The 23,299-nt window shown below is 40.8% G+C and overlaps 1 protein-coding gene and 1 long non-coding RNA gene across 4 annotated transcripts in view; one reads left to right on the plus strand and one right to left on the minus strand.

The window, feature by feature from the left end:
• LOC125699943 (vascular endothelial growth factor receptor kdr-like) overlaps positions 1-8,435 on the plus strand; it is a 119,953-nt gene extending 111,518 nt beyond the window's left edge. For both annotated transcript variants that reach the window (XM_048960012.1, XM_048960013.1), the window contains exon 30: positions 3,286-8,435. In XM_048960012.1, the coding sequence (XP_048815969.1) occupies positions 3,286-3,496 (211 nt within the window). In that variant the 3' untranslated portion in view covers positions 3,497-8,435. The remainder of the gene's footprint in view (positions 1-3,285) is intronic.
• Positions 1-23,299, minus strand: part of LOC125699959 (uncharacterized) — a 161,363-nt gene that overhangs the window by 81,237 nt on the left and 56,827 nt on the right. For both annotated transcript variants that reach the window (XR_007379740.1, XR_007379741.1), the window contains exon 3: positions 2,599-2,728. This is a non-coding gene — a long non-coding RNA (uncharacterized LOC125699959). The remainder of the gene's footprint in view (positions 1-2,598; positions 2,729-23,299) is intronic.

Here is a 23,299-nt window from a genome sequence, read left to right on the forward strand (position 1 = left end):
AATGGCAGCGTTCAGGTCAGATTTTTAGATTTTCATCTTTCCCTGTGCCCTGCCACAAACAGTACATGTTCTGGGAAGGACAGAAAAGTTTTCAAGTTGGTCTTCATGTAAAATGTGATCAGCCTGGATCAGTGGGCAGATGTGTTTCACTGATGTCATACCTCATCCTCACTGTTTTTCACTGACTGTCACAGTGTTGGTGCATCTCATCCTCACCATGTTTCACTGAGCATCATAGTGCTCACATTCCTCATCCTCACACTGTGCTGGGGGGAGAACACTGACAGCTGCACAGAGCTGGATGGCACAGCCACAGTGCTGAGCAGGTTTACCCAAACTGAACGTCTCCTTTGTCACTGCCTGTGCTGCAGTTTTCCAAAGTTAGGCAAAATCAGCCTAAGAAGATACCTTTGGGGCAGCGTAATACCAACCCAGCAGGACTGAGTCAAATAATGGCTAGTTTCTAATGAAATTATTTAATTGCATATCCACTACTAACTTTTGTAGCTATTGTGTGATTAATCTAATGACTTCTATCAGAAAATATTTATCTGTGGGCTCAGGGAGAATTGTGCTACCTTATCCAGGACAGTACATCTGGCTCAGGGCACAGAGGGGTTTTTGCTCCCTGAGGCAGAGCACTGAGCACTGCCAGGGGCAATGCGTAGCTGCACTGACTGATGTGCTGTGGCAGTTCACATGCAAAAAATGAGATTTCAAGGAGAGACAGAAAAGGGAAGCTGCAGTCTGGTTTGCCAATATACAGTCCAAGCATGTGTACATTTCTCTGTGTCTGAGCACGAACAGAGCAGATTGGAGTGACAGTAAGCATAGAACAGAAAAGGGAAAAATGCAAGACTCTTGCATAGCTTCAATTTAGAAAATGCATTTAGAAAGAAAGGATAGTTTCTAAAGTTAATTGCATTTTGCTCTGCAATCACATGGCTAATGACAAAATTTGCTTCCAACCTCGCCCATCAGCCTTCTGCACTCCTTGAGATATCCCTTGGCCTCAGGGGCAGAAATCCAACAGGAACACTTGTTGGAAGGCTACGTGGTTCTAAGTTTCCCACTGTGTAGCCAAACTAACCCCTAACGTTTCTGTTCTCCAACACCCTGAACTACACAGACTGGGGCCAAGTTACACAGGTACTTCCAAGCTTTGCCTTGTCTCCAACAACAGCTTTAATACCTGGCAAATGAGAAGCCAGAAATGTAGACTGTGAAATCAGAGCATGGCATGTTTCTGTTGAAGCTCTCAGGGTTACTATTTATTTTAGAATTTGGTTTCAGAGCCCTGTGTAAGTCAAGTGCACAGTAACATTGGCTTTAATCTATAAACTGTGTCTTTGCACTTAAGAAGTCATAGGACCCAGATTTATTCTGGATGTGCAGGAGGTGGTGGGCTGGCTCTTACCACTCCGATGTCTGTGTTCAGCTCCTCAAGACCCAACTAGGGACACGAACATTCTGTGTGAAGCCAGCACTGTACGCTAACATCAGGCCAGCCACAAAGCAGCCAGTCTCCCATTGCAGCCGGCTGAGACTGCAGCAATCTGCTCTGCTTGAGTCTGGCTGCAAGCCTATTATTCCTAGCCTCGTGCACTGGGATGCACACAGCATCACCTGCTGCACAGTTCTCTAAGAGAGACCTACAGGGGTGGATAATTTACAGATGGACAGGCTCTTACATGTGACTGTGGATATATTTCATAAAGTAGTATTCTACTCTACCAATGCACTGCGCCCATGACCTTTCCAGAATTAGCAACATTTTAAATGGAGGCATTGGCTCTAATTCTGTCACTCAGACTGAGAGTATTTGCAGCTGGTAGGAAAACCAAAGCACTTGCTAAGTTCCAGATTCAGAGGCAGGGTAATACAAGTCCTGGAGTCACAGTGGCATCACCTGGCAGGTCTGAGCACAGCTGCATGCTGCAATTCTGTCCTGCCCAGAACCAGCTGCTCCTAGGATTGCAGCACTCTGTGTTGCACCTGCACAACACAACAACACACACAGCTCCTGATCTACTGCTTCCACTGCTCATTGTACCTGCCCCTGGTCTTCAATTTCTGTATCTGTCTCTTTGCTATTGCTTTATGTTCGGTGGAGCAGGAAATGGTTTCACTTTCTTTGAGAAACATTCAACACCCCCAGTCTCTGATCACCTGCTGGGGACTGCAGTCACTGAAGCAGTACAGATAAAGTAAATGTAATGAATAACACAATCATGTGATGGCTGTTGACTATTTTGGTTTGATTTAGTGTGATTATGAAGTAGCATTACTCTCCTTTAAACAAATCTGTAATGCACGCTGAAAGTGCTTGAGCACTGCCTAGTTCTGAGTCTTCCCAGGCAATTCACAAATCAATCTGAGCCAAGATGTGCAACGTCACAACCAGTCTGTGAGTGACTTACCCTAGAGAGGTGCATGGTAATGGTGTGTAAGCAAAGTGAAGAGGTTCAAAAGCCATTCTCAGGTTGGGATTCTTACCAGAGCCATTCCTAAATTATCCAACTCTCTTCCAAGAATTCCTCAAATGGAAGAAACCAGGTTTACCAAAATAATTTTTAAGGCAATCTACAACACAAGTACCTTTTTTTCCACAATGCTTGCTGTTCCTCAGGGTCACCTTGTGATACAAATTCTCCCTTGAGTTCTTCCACTTTGGACACTGAGGTTGCTCTGGTGATTTAAGCTGCTTCTCTTGCAGCACCTGGATCGCCTGTAATAGGAGGAGATAGCAGAAAATGAGACTTTTGATAGAACTGGTTACAGGCCAGCAGCTGTCACACTGAGCATCACTACCACTTGCTAGTGTGCGGCTCAGGAATTTTACTGGGCTGGAGAACATCAAAGAGATCTTGCCCTACAGTGCTTTTAGTATCATTTAAAATTGGAGTCTGATATGATTATTCATCATTTCATCCTTTATTACAGTTAAAGAAAAGTCATAGTCATAGTCTTCAGTTCTGATTTCAGAAAAGTCAAATATCATAAAGAGAGTATTACTGCATGTACAGGACAGGTGCATTTATAACTAAGACATATAGAGTGCACTGAAACACATAAGGCTAACCAGAGAGAGCACTGGGATTCCCAGCTTTACTCCTGAATCTGCTTACAATACACCTAGTTCTTAAAAAAAACCCAACAACTTACATAGTGCTGCAGTGTTAAATTGAAATGCTTTATATATGTAAATGTCTATAAATAATTTTGACCATGAGTAACACAGATAAAACCCATGGATCCATATATCATACTGCTTGTTCTCAACAGGCGGCGAGCTGTTAGCAGGAGCAAAGAGTCCATCTTATCTGACCATGAACGTGAAGCTGTCAAATACCAGCCCGCACTGCAGGTTGAAGAGGACACCATGGACTTCCCACTGGAAGACTCTGTGCTCCTTCCTATGGATCCAAGCCTGGAGTGCCACAGCCCCCCTCCGGATTACAACTCTGTTGTGCACTGCTCTGCACCCCCAGTGTAACCAGCCCAGCCTGGTGCAGGGCCTTTGGTGCTTCGTTTGGCCACGATGGATTCCATAAAAAGGCTGTGTGCCAACCAAGGGGGAACCCAGCAGCACACTGGTTCTTATGTTTCATCTGGCACATCTCTGATGTGAGCAGAAAATCTTTGAGAGCATCCCTTCTCTATCTTTAAAGGCCTATTGCAAAATATGTGGCAAATTAGAACACTGTCTATAAGAAGTGTTAATAGGAGCTGTAACCCAGAACTGCTCCCATCCTTCCTCCCTTAGCAGGGATTGTTTATTAACCATATTTTACTCCGTAAGTCACCAAGAGTCATCCCTCACGATAGCTGTGACAATACTGATCCCACTGGTCCTGCACCCATCTTAGGGGTTGCTTGGTGTGAGGCTGGAAGGTATCAGCTGATAATTAGAGCCATAAACTCTAATGTTTTGTGTTTGAAAAGAATCCAGAAATTAAAACATTTCTCTTAACTTGGGAACTCACCTTCAGTAAATGTTTCTGGAATATTTTGAAATCCAAAATATGTTTATTACAATTTGTGATCTAACAATTTCCACTGCCAAGAGGATCCACTCCCCAAACGACACAACAGAGAAGCAGCCAGCATCCATTTATGTATATACATATGTATATATACATATATACATATATATATACATACAGTGTTGTTAAATGTGATGCCCTGTTTTCCCTCCTTGTTCAAACAGCAACTTCTTTAACATTATGCAATAGGGAGCCTTGATGGAGATGCATCTGTAGTGATTGCAAGGCATCAGCACTGCATTAAGTAAGAACCTTCAGCTCATGCAGGCGGTGTTTCCCAGCACACGTGCACATCTGTGTGAATGTGCATGAAATACTCATCCACAATATGAGAGTGACACATGAACACATAAATAACCTTGAGGCATCAGCAGTGTAGCAGCATTTCTCTGTTTCCTTTCTGGCCACAGATTATTTAAAATTGGGGAAAAAAAACTCTTCCTTTGAATTCTATGGCAGATGCCCAACAGTTTGATCTTGGGAATACCAGCCCATTCTCAGCTGTGAGCATATGTAAAACACACTTGTCTCCAGCTGCTTGCCAAGGTAAATACTGCTACGATCTGCCATGCCTTCTGTATCTAAACCATCCACGAGTGCTGCAAAGATTTTTGGAATCCACTCGTGCCGGTCTGAATGGGTCACAAATTCTCACATCTGAGCAATTCAAAGTGTGCTGTCCTTTTGCAAAAGTGGTGTGCAGCAGGGACTGCTGGCCTACAGGTGTGCACACCAGCTCCCACGCACACCCCAACCATCCTCACAGCAACCTCAGAATCAAGCAACTAATCTTTGTCATTTAATGTGCTGGGAAGGATCCAGTGCTGACATTAGAAATCTAGGAAGGGGTAAAGGGAGTTTTCAGATAGAAAAAGCAAAGATAAAAAAGATGTATGTTGACAGCCAAGCCTATAACTTCCTAAGTTATAAACCCAGACCTGGACATAACTTTGTGCAGTTTATTCCAAGGTCTGCATAACCCTTGCCTTTTCTTTTTTAGAATTGATACTCTAATTAGACTTCTTTAGAGAAAGAAATTAACTACAAACTAAAATGATTACAAATTAATTCTTTCTAAAACATCCAACACTTGGCAAATAATTATTTTACCTTGTTGAAGACAGCCTAACCGCCCTTGCAGCAATGAAGACAATATTCTGGAAGACTGGTTACAGTTGGTTGCATTGAACTAAACAGAAAAAGCCTCAGGTATGATCAAAGGGGAGAAATCCCCAAAGCCCATGCCATCCTAACTGTGAATGCTAAAGCATCTGGTGGAAGGGCTCTTGGGAACCATGTCTTGTTCTCCTCAGCCTCAGATTTGAGCTGTTTAAGAAATCACCTGCAGGAGCCCATGGGCCATTGCTCATAGTGAGCCTGGCAAATAACTGTGGTCTGTAGTTGCTTTATGGCCATTTTTGCACTTCTTTGTATGTTAGTGTCTATGTATGAGGTAAAGTTGGTCAAGTAACAGAATACTGGGAAATAATTCATCTGATGGGTCACAGAAAACTCACCGGATCAGTTTTTCATGAAATAGGAAATTATCTATAGCTCTGATCAAATAACAGATCACTTATTTGGAAAATAATTTATTCAGGTGGCAGAAAGAAAAAGAAAGGTGCCTATGGTTTGTCTGGCTCTGCTGTTACTGGCATCAATCAGCGTGAGGTGGTTTGTTGTTGTGCCTTGTTGTGTAGCAGAAGAAAATGACAATGTTTAAAAAGCTCTGCTTATAAACTTTGAAATAAGCACACGTAGGAAAAACAAAACAAGTGCAACTCTGCTCTCAGTTTTAAAAAAGATTGGGAAATGCTGCTGTTTGAAGTGCCTTCTTCCAAGAGAGCCGAGCACACTGCCTTTCCTCCTTAGCAGGGATGAAATGTTTATTTTAAGTTGAAGGTTTTTCCCTCTATGGTAACTGTAAGAAGCAAAAATATTACCTAAAAGTATTACTGAACATATGTGTTTTCTATTTTATTTACTAATATTTTGTCTTTTTCTCTCCTCCCTTAATTTAATTATTGTTCTTTTCTTACAATGATGTATATAGTTTACCCAGTAGGAACAAATGTAGTGATTCATTTATATGGTAACATTTGTATTTTAGTCAGAAGATGCGCAGACATAGCAGAGTTAAGGATCTCCACAAAGCATTTCACTGACACTTGCAGGTTGCAGCACCCACTGGTGCCAGCTCACGGTGGCGCTCTGCTGGCCCTCGTGTCCCAGCTCTCGCTTGCTTTCCACATCAGTCAGTTTCAGTAAGGAAGCAGGGACCTCCATGATTCCAGCAGATTTATCTCATTCCTGAAAGTGTCACTTTGCAGCTCAAGGCAAAGGGGAGGGATTTCCACTGCTTCTGTTTGAACTGCAGGCTGGTGTATCAGTTAGAGCATCAGAAGGAGCCAAGTTGTCTAAGTGAGGTGATGTTTCATAGTTTTTCAGATGTCTCAGGGATTCTTATTCAGCTCTTGTTCGCCACCTGCCTTTTCTAATCTTACTGAACTCAGTGGGATGGAGTATTGAGAAGTACCTTTGTTTTTCTTAAAGGAGCCCACTGTCCTGTTTTTCTTTCTGTAACTCTGCAGAATTGGGGCAGAGGAGCTTAGAGCTCACAACAAATGTGTTGTCTCCTCCCAGCACCCTCCAGCCATACAGTCTGCCAAAAAGTGCCTTCCCCTGTGCACTGTCAGCAGCCAGGTGGGCTTGGCAGCCTGGGCCCCTACTTCCTCCTTGCTCTCCTTGTTGTCTGTGTGCTGGTATTTACCCATCACAGCTTATGCTTTCCTCTTTTGAGTAAAGTCAGATATAGAGCCCATCTCACTGTGGTATTTTGTGCATCCTCCATTCTTGCAGAGGCTGAACTAGACACACTGACGTAAGCTTTTTTCCCACATTAAAAATGTTTCCAATATAGGCACAGGAAACTGGTTTACTCTGATGTGCCTGGAAGCATCTCTGTATCCTTCTCTGAATGAGAGAAGCTTTTTCACTCTTCTAATTTTTTAATTTTTGGTGTCTGTAGTGAGATGAAGTTTGGTGTCTATGTACGTGAGCCTCACCTTCCTCTTAGTGCTTTCTCAATTTGATTTCTCTTTGGTTCTTACAAATTAACCTCATTAGAAGGGATGCCAGGGTGCTGGGCCCACACCATCTGCACAGGATATCAAGAAAGGACAGATAAAAACGTAAAGTCTTTCTGAATAACAAGCTCAAACAAAAACACTGACACTTAAACCCCCTGAATGCTGATGATGCAGACATTCACAGCTGCCTGCAGACGTAGCTGCTCTGCTTAGACATTTCACTAACATGAAACTCTCCAGGCATCCAGCCTGCCATCTACCTAGTGCAACCTGGAGTAGCCAGGCACTTCTTTCCTTGCATTTATGCATTGTATACTGTAAAAATGCTTATCAATGTTAGCTTGTTACTGGCCAGTAAGCAGCTTATGACTTTGCTTCTCAATGACCCTTCATGTTGAGCACTGGCTCTGCCTTGCCAGGCACCATCCTGCTTTACAAATTCCATCTGGCTCAATTCCAGTTGAAAGGGTGTTTGGGACCAATGGTCTCTAGCTGCCACTAGCACCAAATTGGTACCACCAGGACTCAGCAGCAAATAGGAAATAGCTGTACAACAAAGTGAGGCATTATCGTGTGTTCCTGAAAGCAGGAATTGGCCAGGATCACACCTTGGATCTATTTTTTTCTTTTGATAAAGTGAATGGAAAATACAGAAGGTAGCAATGTTTCTTTTGTCCCATCCTATAGATACTAATGGCCAAGACCTGTGATCCATTTTTCCTGGTTTTGTGCTGTGACACATAAAAGAAAAAAGGCAGAAAGAATTTTGGTTAAGTACCAACCTAGGTAGTAAAATTCAGGGAGGACTTCTGGATTTGATCCTATCAAGAGTTGGTCACTGTATAGGACATAAAGGTTCAGCACAAGCACTGACTTTGTCCTGTGATGCATGTGTTGGTTTCATACTTTGTTAACACAGACCGGTTCACTTGGACCCCAAGCAAATGCAGCGCCCTAAGGGCATTGGTTGCAGGAAGACCTGTGTGGTGCGCAGTGAGCAGCGTTCTGTTGTCCTGCTTGGCAATGCTGTGCCACGAGAGCCAGCGCATACTGCTCCAGTCATTCCTTCTTGGATCTTGAGCTGTCAAAGCAGCTAGTGAAAACTGGGGAAGCCCAGTAACTGAGGACTCAGAGAAAGTAAACTAAGTGCCATGTAATACTCAAAACACCAAGGAATGTATGTCTGCCCTGTTCCTGTCTGTCTGCAGAATGTATGCACTGAAAACAACGCTTTCATATGTAGTCAAAAAATGTACTGTATCTATTAACCAAAAAAATAAAAAGATTCTATATTTATACAGCCCAAGGCTCCTTTGTGTCATCTCTTGGCTTGAAAAGTGTTGTCCTTGAAGCAGAATATAAATAAATAATGCAACAGTTTGAGGGATTTTTACAAGGCATAGATCTCATTAATTTCTACAGAAGGTTCAACAGTTAGGACATAAACCTGCCACGCTGTCATTGCCTGGAGGTGTCTAGCTGCTACGTTTGTTTAAAAAAGTCAGGGATCTGGGAAATGGCTGGCCCAATTTGTTGGAGAATCTACAGATCTAGCTGCTGCCAAAAACAGCCCATGAAAGACAGACATTGCTGTCTTGTTAAAAAAATCAACGGGACTACTGAGACAGAATCGGAGTTAATGCTTTCTGAATGAGATCCAGCTTCTCTAAAACATGGAAGCATGTAAATATATGAAGATAATTTGCAGAGGATGGTGGCATTTGGACTCTGCTGAGCTTCAAAATTTTAGAAGCAGTGCTTCATTTAATTTACCACAATTACGTATTTCCCTTTGCACAGGGAAATCTCACTTGAGTGAACTCTGCGCTGCTAAAATACAGAATATCCCATGCTCATATTATCCGCAAAACAGTTGACTGCAGCAAGCATGCCATGCCACTTTCTTTACCGCTGGCTACCTTACCGCCTTACCGTGGCTGATCTTCGTGGAACACTACTTCCCATCCCTCCTTCCATTATGGTGGCACAGCAGACAACGAGTTGCAGAAGAAATAGGACATCTTAGCGGCTTTTTACGGACTGGCAAATACTAGCATCTACTTATGTCTTAAAATAAATACCATTATCAGTAAGGAAGCGTTAGCATTCAGAGCCAATCTTCCATTAGCACAGTCTCACCAGTTATTGGTCTGTGTGTTTCACTGTCACATTAAATACCATGAAGCACTCAAGTCTCTTCAAACATTTTAAAGTTTCTCTTTGCTCACTGTTCCAAACAGTCCTAGAAATAAGTGTTAAATTATACACGTCATTTGAAATACAGCAATCTCCTTTCATCCACATAATGAGCAAGAACATTCTTCTCTGTAAACTACGAAATGTTTCAGTTACTTACATAACACGAGTCACTGAATGCTAGGCCTCCTTTATGGGGAGACTAATGTGTTAAATGGTAGTAGGAAAGCACATCAAAATTTAATCTGACTTCCTTTTAGCACAAATTTGAATTATCACTCACATACAGATTGAGTTACTGTGTGCAAGGTACCCTGTTTTGGCACACCTCAGAAAATAATTTGGGGTAAAAAAGGGAAAAAACTAGAAATCAGGAATTATCTTTTCTCTTACATCTTGGCCAAGGTACATAACTTCTCTGCCCCTTTTGGCACATATGACATAAGAGATCTTTGTTTCTACAGCAGCAGCCTATAGAGATGCATGACGAGAAAATCTCAAAGTAACAAAACTTGGTGGCATGAAGGGACAGAAATTCTGGGAAACAACAGGGACTACGAAGAGGAAGACCTAGGAGAGGATGAACAGATTTTTCCCATGGTCACATAAGGAAGCTAAGAAGAGAATACAGATTTCCCCAATTTCCAGCCATGTCCTTTTTCTTTCCCTAACACTGTGAGACTTAGGAAAGTTTGTAATGCACACAGGCTCTGCCAGATGTGGAAAATCCTGTTATTTTTATATGGCCAGTACAAAGCCAGGCCCATAAGCAGTACAGAATAATTTTGTCTCAAACCTACGAAGTAGCCCAAGTCTTTCCTAGGATCCCAGTATACTTTATTGCTAGCTATTGCATGTGTACAATGGCACACTGAGTGCCTGCTGCAGATCACACTGTCATGAATTTGCTCTGCATAAGGCCCTACAAGGGCAACAAATAGAGCTCATATTTTTGACAGTGCTGAAGCCAGTTACAATTGCAATTTGAGTTACAATTTTTATTATGACCTGATGAGCACTCATTAAAACTGAGAGGATAAACTGTTCTGTTTAAAGTACTTCCTTGTACAGGCACTCAAGATACAGAATGCAGGAAATCTTAGTTCTGAAACTTCTCTTCATCTTTCCTTATGTGTCCAATTCAAAAATTCATAGATTGTTTTACTGAATTTTCTTTAATTTGATGCTATTATTGATTTAACAAGATTTAATTTAGGGGAAGTCAAAGCAAAAAAGCACGTGGTTATTTCAAAATACAAAGCCCTGAAGAGAGAAATAAGAAACATGCAGAGGAACTCAGCCAGTTCCACCAGAAAGGCAAGAATAAAATTCAGCAGTGAAGCATGAAGGACCTTGCAGCATAGAGATCAGCACAACTGGAAGCACTGTCTGGCAGAGGAGGGTTGTTGAGGTCTGGTTCTGCTGCCCTAGGGAGAGCGGGGCTAACAGGCACTGGCATTCCCTCTAAGTGCGTGGGAATGACGCTGGGTCAAACCCATCGCTTGCGTACTTCCTGTGGCAACTCACAAAGAGTGGCATTAGTCATTAGCTAATCATGCCCACTGTATTCTTTGTGAACCGTCCATTTCCCTGAATTTCTTTCAAGATCACATTCTTACCACAGTCCTCTGGAAAAGCAAGTCTCTGAAAAAAGATCAAATAACTAAAACCTTTATTAAAGGCTTTTTTGAAACTAAGTTTTCTCCTTTGCAGATAAAATGGAAACATCATTTCTTTCAGGTCACCACAGGGACAGAGCACTGTACATCCATCAGTAACACCCTATTCCTTGTCAGAGTCAGATGTGCCTCTGTTTTTTCCAGATCTTTGTTACTGCTATGAAAAATTTGTCATTTATAGTTTTCCCTTTTCTTTCTTCTTTTCAGAGTAACATTGCTAAAGGAAATTTCAAATCTGACAGCAGACCAGATTAAAGAAATAAATAGCAGAATGCAATAGTTCTTCTGTTCCCACTGAACTAAAACAATTCAGCCCAGCAACTTCTGCCCTTCCAGGCTGCCAAGGATGAGCAACATCAGCATAGCTGTTTAAAGCTGGGACTGCATACTTTGCAATCTTCAGGGCCAAGAGAATAAATGTGGGCATCTCTAGACGCTTTACTTGGAGTAGTAGTTGTTTATTTTTAAGCTGGACCACTGTCATGGTGAATTCCTCAAAAACCCAAAGGTTAACTTGCTTTTCATAGTTATGCATTAAAGAAAAAAAAAAGAATTTTATTCTTTCCTGGGAGAGTTCTGACCTTTTATTCATGTATATTTTTCAAATTCTGCATTTCATTGTTTATGCTCCAAGCTAGAATGTCACAAGCTATCTTAGCACAGAGCAGACCTACACAGACTAGCAAGGGTAAGCCAAGGAGAGCAGGTGGAAGGGGGTGGGATTTCAAATGTGGTGGATCAAGGTAATGGGTTTCCTTAGTCACATCTGCTGTGACATCTGGGATGTACAGAACAACTTTCCTTCACTTCCTCAAAGCTTTTGAAACAAACCAACCGCCCTCGTGATATGACGTTAGGATGGAAGCATATGATTTTATAACCCTAAGTGAGGTTAGAACCGTGGACTGAAGTCAAAGAATTACCTCATCAAGCTTCAAAATAGGTAGATCAAAATCTGAACATCACAAATGATTTCTTGTCTGTCTGATGGATTGTTTCTGAATGTAAAAAGGTACTGGAGGTTACATCAATAATCCCTGCTATTGTCACGATGACTCACAGGAGGATCAGAGCATTGCACTGACACCTACTGACTCAGCATCCCCTGCTGCTGTACGGTGTTTGTGTCAGTGCTGATGCAATACTGTTTTGCTTCCATGTTAACCTTTGAAGTTGTGAGATCCCATATATCTTCAAGCTTCCTTTGTAGAAAGTGGGACATGCCAAGAGATTGCCTAAATAACCAAAATCTCTTCTCTCTTCCTGATCAAGAGCCTTTGTACCACTGTTTCCTTCCAGAAAGAAATTAGGAATTTTGAAAGCTAGGATCTGAGGAGAAAATATGGGCTGCTCTCCCAGTGATGCTGAGAACAGTTCAGGAACTGGACATATCACATTGTTTCCCTCTATTTTGTGAATAAAGTATCTGCTTCTTGCTGATGCTAGGTCCACCTTTTCAGACACCAAGAAGCACTGGTTTGGCAGCAGACTCCAGTCTGTGGCTCCAACAGCCAACATGCATTTGAGTCAGGGGAAGAAAGAACATTCCTCATTGATAAAGACAGAAAGGCAGGTTACAGATGTACTCAAGAACAATTTTTACCTGTTCAAAGTTCAGCCCTATTCATTTTGCTCATTAAGCAAAAACACTACATCATACTGCCTTAAGTCATGTCACATAGTTCCCTCCTAACACTATCCCAAAACTATTTTCCAAGACTTCAGTTTGCCTTTAGGTACCAAAGATTTTTCTTCTTTAAGCAAAACTGATGTCTTTCTTTTTTCTGTTTTATCTCCTCTGAGTTAAGAGTTATGGTTTTTAATAGTCTTAAATATTAAGTAAAGAGTAGTTCATAAGTAAAAAGAGAGGAATGGACCATAATACAACAGAGCCTGGCAGTTCTTTTCATACTGCCCTATTTCAAGCTGATGTAATGCAAAAGACCTAAAGAGGGGGGGCTTCATTGGGTTAGAAGAACGGACTGAGCACTCACAGCTTTTATTCTGAAGTATTCAAGTGCCCCTTTTACTAAGGCCGAGCAAATAAAATGTGGGAAGTACACAACATAGTTTGGAAATCTATGCAGGACACAAGAATCTTGGTACTGTGACAGTTACAATTTTTTCTTGTGTAAAGGATTTATTTAAGGCCTCTTGGCACTTAGCAATTGAGCAGCACTAATATGTGAATTACTGGACAGTTGGACCACTTGATTCTATCAGATACAGTCAAAAACTTGCCCTTCAGAAAATCCACTCCATGTCTGTGTCTATGCAAAGTGCTCAGCAGTCCTACAGAAGAACTGGTACCAAGTAAAGCGAAAACCAGAAACATCTCACAACTATTTACTCAGCTGATAACTGTCTTCTCTTTTGGTCCTCCTTTTCCAATAGTCAGACCTTTAACTTTTACTGATGACGGAATTTTCTGAGTGCCTTCCAAGGGTAGTGAAAAGTACCCAAAGAACTGTTCAGAAGAAAATACACTTAAACAGAACGAAAGCAATGTCCCTGATGGGCTGTGGGAAAGTAGGAGACTGGTAGGTAAACAACAAAAACCAACAAAAAATCATGAAATGCATTGGTAAGTAGCTGGTGTCTAATGCTTTTTAGCTTGTGGGGACCACTGTGGAAAATTCTATAGCAGATCTGTATGCACGTGAATGTATAATGCAAGAGAGGTTTACGGGACATTGAACAAAACCAGAACGTACAGGGCATTCAGTATCAAGATAACAGTAATGAGATATTTATCTGTTATGTATCAGTAAACGTGAAAAGAAGTCCATTGCCTTGTAAGGGGCCTTGTAACTTTCTCCAGAGATCCTGTTTCCTTCTCAATCCAGGCACTGCAACGTGATCTCTACAGGCCCAGCACTGGTCAGTGAAATCCCTACCACGGGCACCTCCTGGTGCATCAAAACGTGTGGCAAGTTGCTGCAGACTGAATCAGGTTTCCAAGGGAATTTGTTATTCCTTTTCTCAGGGCACTTAAAAACCTCACGGAGCATTCAGGCACACGGCAGTTCAGATGGAGAGCAACAAGAGATGTATGGGGGAAGGTTACACAGTGTTTTAAGAAGTAAAAACTTTGTTCTATTTTCCAACATACATCAACTAAATATGTTTGTCTGATTAGTTTCATCTTGATAATAAATAAATAAGAATTGTTATTTTTCTCTACAATACTGCTCTCCTACAAACAGCAATATACCACCACAGTGTGTCATTATTAAAATAAGACAATGAACAAAGTTTGAAGCAAGATTTATAAGGCTCTGATAGAGAAGGACCCTACTATTCCAACAAAAATGTTATCCCTACCATGTAGGACAATACTTAACAAAAGAGAAGCTTAACTCCATCTCTCTCTGTGCCTGCCTTGCATATATTCAAATAATGGAAGACCATTCCATTACTCTAGTGCCCTGCCATGTATTTTGGGGTTTAGGAAATTCAGATGAAATGACTATGCTGGGCACATACTTGATCTGCTTTAAAGGAAAAGAAAGGCTGGAAATCACACACAATACAAGTTATGACAAAATACATGAAAAATGTCTGGCAAAGAACAAATCCCAACAGAGATTCAAGATCCTCCCTTTGTTTCTGAAGTGCCTGAGATCTGGGAGGAACCACTGTATAAGCTGCATTTCATGGAACTGTATTTGCTGTTGTTTATATTCCCACACTTCAGATGTTTATTATCTCATCATTTCCTGTCATTCCCTTTGGGTTGAGCTGGGTCTTGGCTGTTGCTCTCAAGAGATGGGACATACTCCTGGTTATTACTAATACAAAAAAATATTCTGATCTGTGCTGATGTTTCAAGCAAGTAATTTATGTATAATGCATAACCTATATTCACATTAAAAACAAACAAACCGCCGCCACCATCAGGCACAGACAAGTTTAGGAGGTCAGGAAAGACACAGACCATGGGCAGTCCCTCCATGGCACAGGTACAGGCATACCTACACAGGCAAAGGCCAGAGGTACACACCAAGCCTTCAAAATAGTGCCACCTCTGATATGAAAGAACATAGAAGAACATGCCTGAGGGTTCCAATAAAAGCACTGAACCACCAAAAGACCTCTGAGTTAAAAAGAGATCCAAGCTGAAGACACAGAAGGTGAGCCCACATGTCAGCTGTATTGCTGTTCCAAAGCAAAACAAACCGCTGTTCCAAGAGCCGCCACAGAGCCCACACAGAACCCCATCTTCCTCCATTTGCCTCTTGCTGTAAGTGGCTGCCAGCAGGGTCTAGCTGAGCCTCAGATATTTCTGCAGCTGGTTAATTCTTTTCACCATTGATACTGATTTGTTTAGCATCAGGGATCCTCATCAAGATGTCACCATGAAGTCTAGATTACCAATGTGAAATTCCGAAAAATCTGTTGCGAGAAGACTATTGGAATTTGGTTGGCCAAAATATTTCTTATATGTAGAGAGTAAAAGCTGTAAACTACATAGATTACTACATTTGCTACTATAGAGGAAAAAGGTTGTTTTTCCAATATGGTCACATACTTATGCTGAAATGAGTATAAAACGTCTTGCAGATAAAGGAAAACTCCAGTAACAGGAAGAACTTCTCAGTGCTGCATTTTCATTTTAAAAACTAAGTTTCAAAAAGTGACACGAAGCAATGAAACAATCCCAGTATGAAATTGAAAGAAAAACATTTTCCAGACAACTAAAAGAAGTTTATCAGACATGCCTGTATGGCATGCTTGTTAGAACTCTGTTTAAATGAAAGATGAAAGGGATAGCAAAGACATTCAATGAAATTTTAACACAGCTTCAATATTTACATTTACTGGGGAACATAATTTGCTTACAGAATAACTGGAAATGTATTATTGACACTTCAGATTTCAGATTTTTACTTGCCATGCAGATAAAAAAGCGTAAACATTTGCAAACTCATTTCATTCTGATCTCACTGGTTCATGTGTATTATAAAACTGAGAAAATAAGTAAAAATAAGTAAAGGTTTGATCCAGTTAGAGTAAACTAGTTGTACACGAGGCACTCATATTCAAAGCCAGAAAAATAGCCATACCTCTTTACCAGAATGTTTGGTTATTGGTTTATTAAATTGCTAAGACATGTAATTTGCTAGGTACAAGTCTGTTGATGGGACAGTTTGCCTCTAGTGGTCTTTGGTGACATAAGAGAAAAAAAGCCCTTTAAAACAGACTTGCAGAAGGCAAACGACACACGTACCTGCTGAGTTTTTTGAGGAAAAGGTATTAAAATCTTGAATACTTCGGATTCAAAATCCAAAATGTGAAGTAAACTTACTTGCTCTTACTTATTTTTAGTATATGTAAAGTTCCATCTCAATCACTTCAGTATACATCTAAAGGGAAATATAGTCCTTTTGCACAGGCTTCAGTAGAACCATCTGCCTTCTGAGAAGGCAGTTTCATTGAACAAAATTGCCATGTAATAGTTTGGAGCACGTCATTTTTAAAAGCTGAGAAATTACATTAATAGAGAAGTAAATTATGAGAAATACTGAAGTAATCCCTTTTCTGTTGGGCTCAGGTATTTATGTAAAGATTTTAAGGCATGAAAGAACTCTGTGATCTTGTGTTAGTCAAATTCCCCATGGCTTCTGCTACTGATGCTAACAATTACTCCCCAGATTTACAATTGGAGCTGAAGAAGTCATTCAGACAGGGGCAGATCCACTCAGCTCTGTGAATAACATTAGTGATCCAGAGCATGCCATCACTGGACATTTCTGCCTTGGAACAGATTTTCCTCAGATCTATTACCTTTCTTTATAGTATTCAAACATATTTGGTCACTTGCAAACACTTACTGCCAACTGTTCCTCGTTGCAAAAAGAACATGGCAAAAATGAATCCGAGAGTCAACAAGGCTGTAGGAGAATATTTCAAAACTCCACACCTTCATTGAAGTACCTTGATTATGATTATTTTTTACTTGCAGTGAAGAACTACATGTCACTGTAATTGTCCTTTTTAGTAGTAACACTTGTTCCAATAACCATGTCACACAGGACATGTGCCTAGAAGAATAGACGTTAAATGGGACAAATACTGCTGAATAGCTGAATAGCTAGGAAACAAAATAAAATTGACCTTTACCTGCACATTACCAATGTGAATACAACTTTTTAGTTCCTACACAGAATTTGAACTGGATTCTATTTGTTACCCTGCTTATGATATGTAACAATCTGGTGCACAAAGCCCGCAGGAACTGGAGATAGAATCTGTCATCACTTCCCCATCCAAACTGCTGAAGTGTGTCACTGTGAGATTTTTTCAAGCACCAGCATGCTCCGCTGCATCATCTCTGTCACAGCTCCAGCATAACCTTGCTCATGGATGGAAGGCTTCAAATCCACTGGTAAAAACAGTTGTTCTTTTAAGTAAAAGCAGCACATTTAGAACAAGGTCCTAGGAAAATTCTGCATAAGGAAGAAAATCCTACCAAGCGACTTCTCGTCTTGATTTTGGGGTTATATTTTATTTGTCTGATCAGTATAAGGCATCCATCCACTTGGTTGGAACTTGGTCAAGATCATTTTTCCCCAGTGCATAATAAGGATTTCTACAGTGCAAATATCCCTGCTACCTTCTGGGAGCTCTGATATATTAGATTTAAATCTTGGAAAAGAAAATGAGCTTCAGACACAATCTTGGCAGCAAAATAACATCTAAGTTTATGTCAGCTTTCCAGAGCCCACAAAATAAATACAGGCCTAATAATCTCATTAGGAACTAAGTCCATGAAGCAGCCATTCTAGTGATGACCTCACTGACAAATAACTCCAAGTATTTACATCCACTTGGACTGGAAGGCAGAAATAATAGTCAAAAAAGGAAAAGAAGAGGTTCAAATTACAGTGCTTTAAGTTCTACCACAACAATACTACTGCTCTGCTGCTTTTATAATCACCAAAGATTTTATTTCATTTTGCCCAAGGTGAATGGCACAATGCACGAAGAATAAAATGATTTTGCCCACTTTACAACTATCTTACAAAGTTATTTTAATAGATGAAGTCTAGCAAATCTTTTACCTTCTGCAAAGGTAAATCTAGCACTTCATTCAGCTTTACAGTGCATGCAGTCATATTCATTGTTTAAGCAAAAATAGCAATTTTAAAAAGAAAGTGCAATATAAAAATAGTCCTGATTACACACGCAAACAGCAACATCACTCAGAGGGCAGCATTTATTCAAAACGTCCATCTCTATTAATCCTTTTTAACAGATATTTCCTCCCATTTCCTTTCATTTTTAAAACATTAAATTTGTTGCCTTCATGCATAGCAATTGGTCAAAACCATCACTCATTCTGTTAGCCCTAACTGATGCTGTTGCTGAAGTGAATGCTGACCTGTGACCTTGTTACTGACACATATATATGGCTACACAACTAACAGAGCAGTGCAGAAAAAAATACAGATCCATAACAAACATTTAAACAGTTAAAACAGATACGTTTCAGTGAGAAGATAATGAATTCAGGAATACGTATACTAAGATCTGCCAGTGGATAACAGCATTTACCTTGTAGGGCTTTGTCATGGCCTAAGCAGTTTTAGCACACCCCAGTCTCAGCAACAAATGGTGAATGTTCATGTGACTGAAGCTTTACAGAAACATCTCATCCTGTGTGCGCAGTCACCAAGAAAAGGCACCCAGCAGCCTCAGCTGGTGCACCTCCAGCAAATACAAGCACAACTGGGTGCCTTCTGCCATAGGACACAACAGCCCGTGCCCCAGGGACATGCAGCCACAAAAGAAGCAGTCCTGCCTTAGCTTTCTCCCCTAGATAACAAAGGAACCTTTTGCAAAATGTTATCAAGGACCCTCCAATGACTTTTTTTTTACGTGCAAGTTTTGCTTCTTCCTGTGCACAGCACAGTCACTCCATGCTGCAAGCTCAATTTCAGGCAAATGCAAACTCCCACTCAAAAGGTGACCTAGGACAATACTTAGACAATGTTTGGGACTGACAAGCAAGTTTGTTGCCTTCCTGATCTCCCCATTGCTTCCCACACACGTAGTCAAAAGAGAAACCAGCAAACCCCTGCACACCAGTCTTCTGTACAAAGCCTCACTTAACTCCTAGAATTCCTACAGAGCTGCCACCGTGCTGCTGGGCAACACTGCACACACCATGAGGGCAGGGCAGGAACTGCTGCAGCACAGTGCTTGCTCAGAGATATCTCAGGGTGCAACCAGTGAGGGAAAAGTAGCGTGCTGCAGCTCTGGGAGAGCTCCTGCTTTCAAATCAACAGGATTAAGGTTTCAGAGCACAGACCTTTAGATAGAGGACTTCCTTTGCTATTTTGAGATAGCATATAGAGTATTATGAAGTGGTATCAACAGTTTGTGAGAGCATGGAGCAAAAAGAAGAAAAATAAAAAGCACAGAAGCATTTCTGAGAATTGGCTTCCAGGTGCTTTGCTTAACCTGAAAAATATGCAGGAACATCCCACACCCTGCCAAGCCCACCAGAACCACTACGTCCGAGTGCTGGGGCTACATCTGCACATTTAACATAACCTACATTGTCTGCGTCACTCCACAAGGTCTCCTCAACAGCTGCCACATCAGCATCCTTCTGACATTCTGTCCCCATCCCACCAGGTCACTGCTCAGCCCCGTGATTCCAATGTGATAATTTTATCCTCCTTCATGAGTCAGTGTGATCCAGACCTGAGTCTAATATCTGGCAGCTCAAAAGGAAGATCTGATTGATGATGGCCATTCTTGATACATAGAAATGTTTTAAGAAAAGAAGAAAAAGTTGAGAAATGAGAGAAATACAAGAATACTGAGTAGATCACTTATTCCACTTCCCTTACTGCTACAGTTCTGTTGAAGTTACCTATTCCTGAATAAAAATAAATTAAAAAAAAAAAGGAAGAACTAAGAATATTAGCCTGATACTAAGTAGCTCGAGTTCAAGCCCTGTCATTTCTCTTCCTTTGCCTTCATTCAAATAAATTCCACCCCCTAATACAGAAGATTTATAGCCTGCTCCTCCCACAGCTTTACACAGGACAGACAAATAGGCACCACACGTCTCACTGATAAAGGAGCTGTGTGCTTTCACAAGTGTTCTGTTGGCTGTTCCTTCTAAAACTTTTGGGAAAAGAAGTAGAAATGAGCTCACAGGTTTAGAGACATCTCCTTTGTTGAATCACTTTGAAAACGCAACTCCCCTCTTCCGTGAGCAAGCAGTGGAAATGTCAGATATGAGCTTGAGGAGAAAGGTCCTTTTAACTCAGAATATCATTATGTTTGAAAGTCAGGTTTCTGGAGTTTTGAGAGTTTTGTGTTTTGTTGGCTTTTTTGTTTTTGTTTTTGTTTTTTTTGGGGGGGGGGGGTGGGGGGTGGTCATAAAGTATTATAGAAGTCTAACTCTCCAAATAGCAATTATCCCTTCTGAAAACCAGTTCCTTGTGATGTGGGGATCCAGCGATGCCTACCTCAACAACTAACAAATGAGAAAATGTTACTAAAGTAAAAGAAATACGCAGCTCCAAAGAGAAATTGTAAGATAATGAGACAGCTGTTGGAGCTGCATCACTATTATGAACTTTGAGGCCTAGAATGGGCTAAATGCAAAAACCTACATGAAATGACACACAAATTATTTTTGAGACTTGGAATTCATGGGGAACTTAAGTTGCTTTTATTTATTTTCAAAATTAACTTGACAAGACTTGACAAAATCTATTAATGGAGTTTCCGAAAACAGAAGTTTCTAAATTTACTTCATTCAAATGTTAGCCTGTAAGATTAAATGTAATTAAACTGAAAGGGCCTTTTACCTATTCTAACATTGTGCCCAGTCATCACCATGTAGCTTAGATAAGACACACACTGTGTATATGATATCTTCTTGTATTTAATGTTCTTGTAATGAGTTTCAAGACTCTACAGTCCGGGAGAATCCACCCACCCGTGCAACAGGTAGAATTATTCTAACAATAATTCATTAGGTCTAATCTCTGAAATTTTTCCTTAAGGTGGAATGACTTAAAATAGCCTTGGAGTAAAGCAAAGAAGCCACCTGCGATAAGTAAGAGCCATCTGGAATTTTCAATTCTAATGGGCCCCAGGGGCTGGAAATTAATTTCCTTCCTCTAGAAAACACAATGTGTTTCGTAGCCTCACCCATCCCTAACTTAAGAGTGTTAAAGTTATTTGCTAGAGTGACTCCTTACTGAAGATGCAGACATTTCTCTTAAGCTTGGGTAGAAACCAATGCACTCTAAGATGAGTTGAACTACTTCTACAAACAATTGTATTTTTCCATTCCTTTCTGGAACAATTACATAAAGCCTGATGGAAGTGCACGAAAGCTGATGGTATCTGGTTTCTTTGGGTTCAGATTTACATGCTAAAACGTTTAGCTTGTGTTCCTTCAGACACACCTGGCTGTGGGGTGAGCACAGCTTTTACTTTGGCATAGAACTGAATGCTGTGATGTCCATCTAAAGCTTACATTGCACACACCTGCAGCATCCAGATGGCAGGTGCAGTTTTAGTATTAAGAGACTAATACTACACATCCATTGTAAGTCCCAGATTTGCTGCTCTTCACGAATCTGTTTTGTTCAAAGTACTTTAAAGTACCACAAGCCATTAGAAAACGTGCCTTTAAAGCTGTTGAAGAACATGTCTCTCAAAGGATGGGAAACAGACAGGGCCACTCTCAGTCCCTCTCTTCCTTCTCCCTCTGCTGACCAGTTCAAAAACACTTCATCCAAACAGAAACATCCCTGGTTTTGTTATCTAGCTTTCTTGAGGATAAAGTTTAAAACATTTGTCAAGTGTGTCCATAATCCATATAGAAAAAATGCCATGATCACCTCACAGTACTTTTTACATTAGTGTGATGGGGAGTTGAACCTAAGCCAAGTTCTTATAGGTAAAAATTCCACTGTGTTGGTTGTACTGCCTACAGCATTAGGCAAAGCACTGTGTACTTACACTGCTAGAAGTGCAAGGCTACACTGATCCGGCAGATGATCCGATCTTATTCCAAATAGTTCAGGTAAACAAGAATTTTGGTTAATTTTGCTATATAAAATTTGAAAACACAAATTCCGATCTATTTTGGTAAAGAGTAGAAATGTGTTTACACATGCATACAGACCAGTGCACAAAGCATTTGCTAATCTATGAATAATTGTAACTTGGTGTTCTGGATTTATCAGACACTTGGCAGTGAGAACTCCATGATTTAAAATATATTTATTTGCTAGCAAAAATGAAAAAGTAAGAACATCCACTGTATCTTTATGCATTGACTAACTAAAAATAAATTTTGACTATAAACAAGGAACAGGAAAGTAGCTTACAATTTTGTGGCTTAAATAGCAAGGCAAGGCCTGTGGTACAGGAATTGAGGATCCATGGATTACTAGGTCTCACATGGCATCTCTCTTAAAGGTAAATATCCCAGATGTGGCTGTACAAGTGGCACTGTTGTCTTCCCTTTACAGTGATTAATGCTCTGTACTTTGGAACTACTGTACTGCATTTTAACATGTCTGACTCCTAATGCAAATGCAAATGCTGCCACAGAGAACTTGTTTTGCTATGTGCAGTGAGTTCAGCGGCTGCTCCCATTGTGGTGCCTGTTGACCAGAACAGCTCTTGTGCAAATGGTGCTGTTTGGGCAGCTGCTCCATGCACCGGTGAAGCCAAAAGAGGTCCCTCACACAGTGCCTGGGTGTTTCCAGGCTCCAAGTTCAGTGAGGTCTTTGTGAGTGCTACAACACTCTCAATTCTACAGCTTCCCTTCTTCAGGTCAAACACAGACTTAACCTCCTACCACTTCGTTCTTTGGTCCATCCTTTGGTCCATCAGATTCAGCAAGGTGCAAAAGTAGTTACTATATACTATGCAGAGGCACCGTTCTCTTCTGGTTCCTGTCCAAAGAGAAAGAGTGGTCTGGTGCCAGAGAGAAAAACTTAAAATTGGGATATCTATTTCTGCCCAGAGTACTTAAACTACTTGGCTTCACTAGCATCACTTAGCTGTAAATTTTGTGTCTCCCTCTGTCCATGTATTCTTTTATTCATCAGCACACCTGAGCAGTAACTTTCTTCTGTAAGATCAAAGGTGTCTTGACCTTACTATATAGCTCAAAATGAAATGCTGCCTAATAAGGCAAAATTTAGTTAGAATCAAAAAAAGTAGTCTCCTTCACTAAACGTGCTTAAGGCCCCCATGAGAAGACAGTCCCACACAGCAGATTTGATTGTTTCTTGGACTG

The sequence above is a fragment of the Lagopus muta genome, chromosome 13 (genome assembly GCF_023343835.1).
Source record: "Lagopus muta isolate bLagMut1 chromosome 13, bLagMut1 primary, whole genome shotgun sequence".
Lineage (NCBI taxonomy): Eukaryota > Metazoa > Chordata > Aves > Galliformes > Phasianidae > Lagopus > Lagopus muta.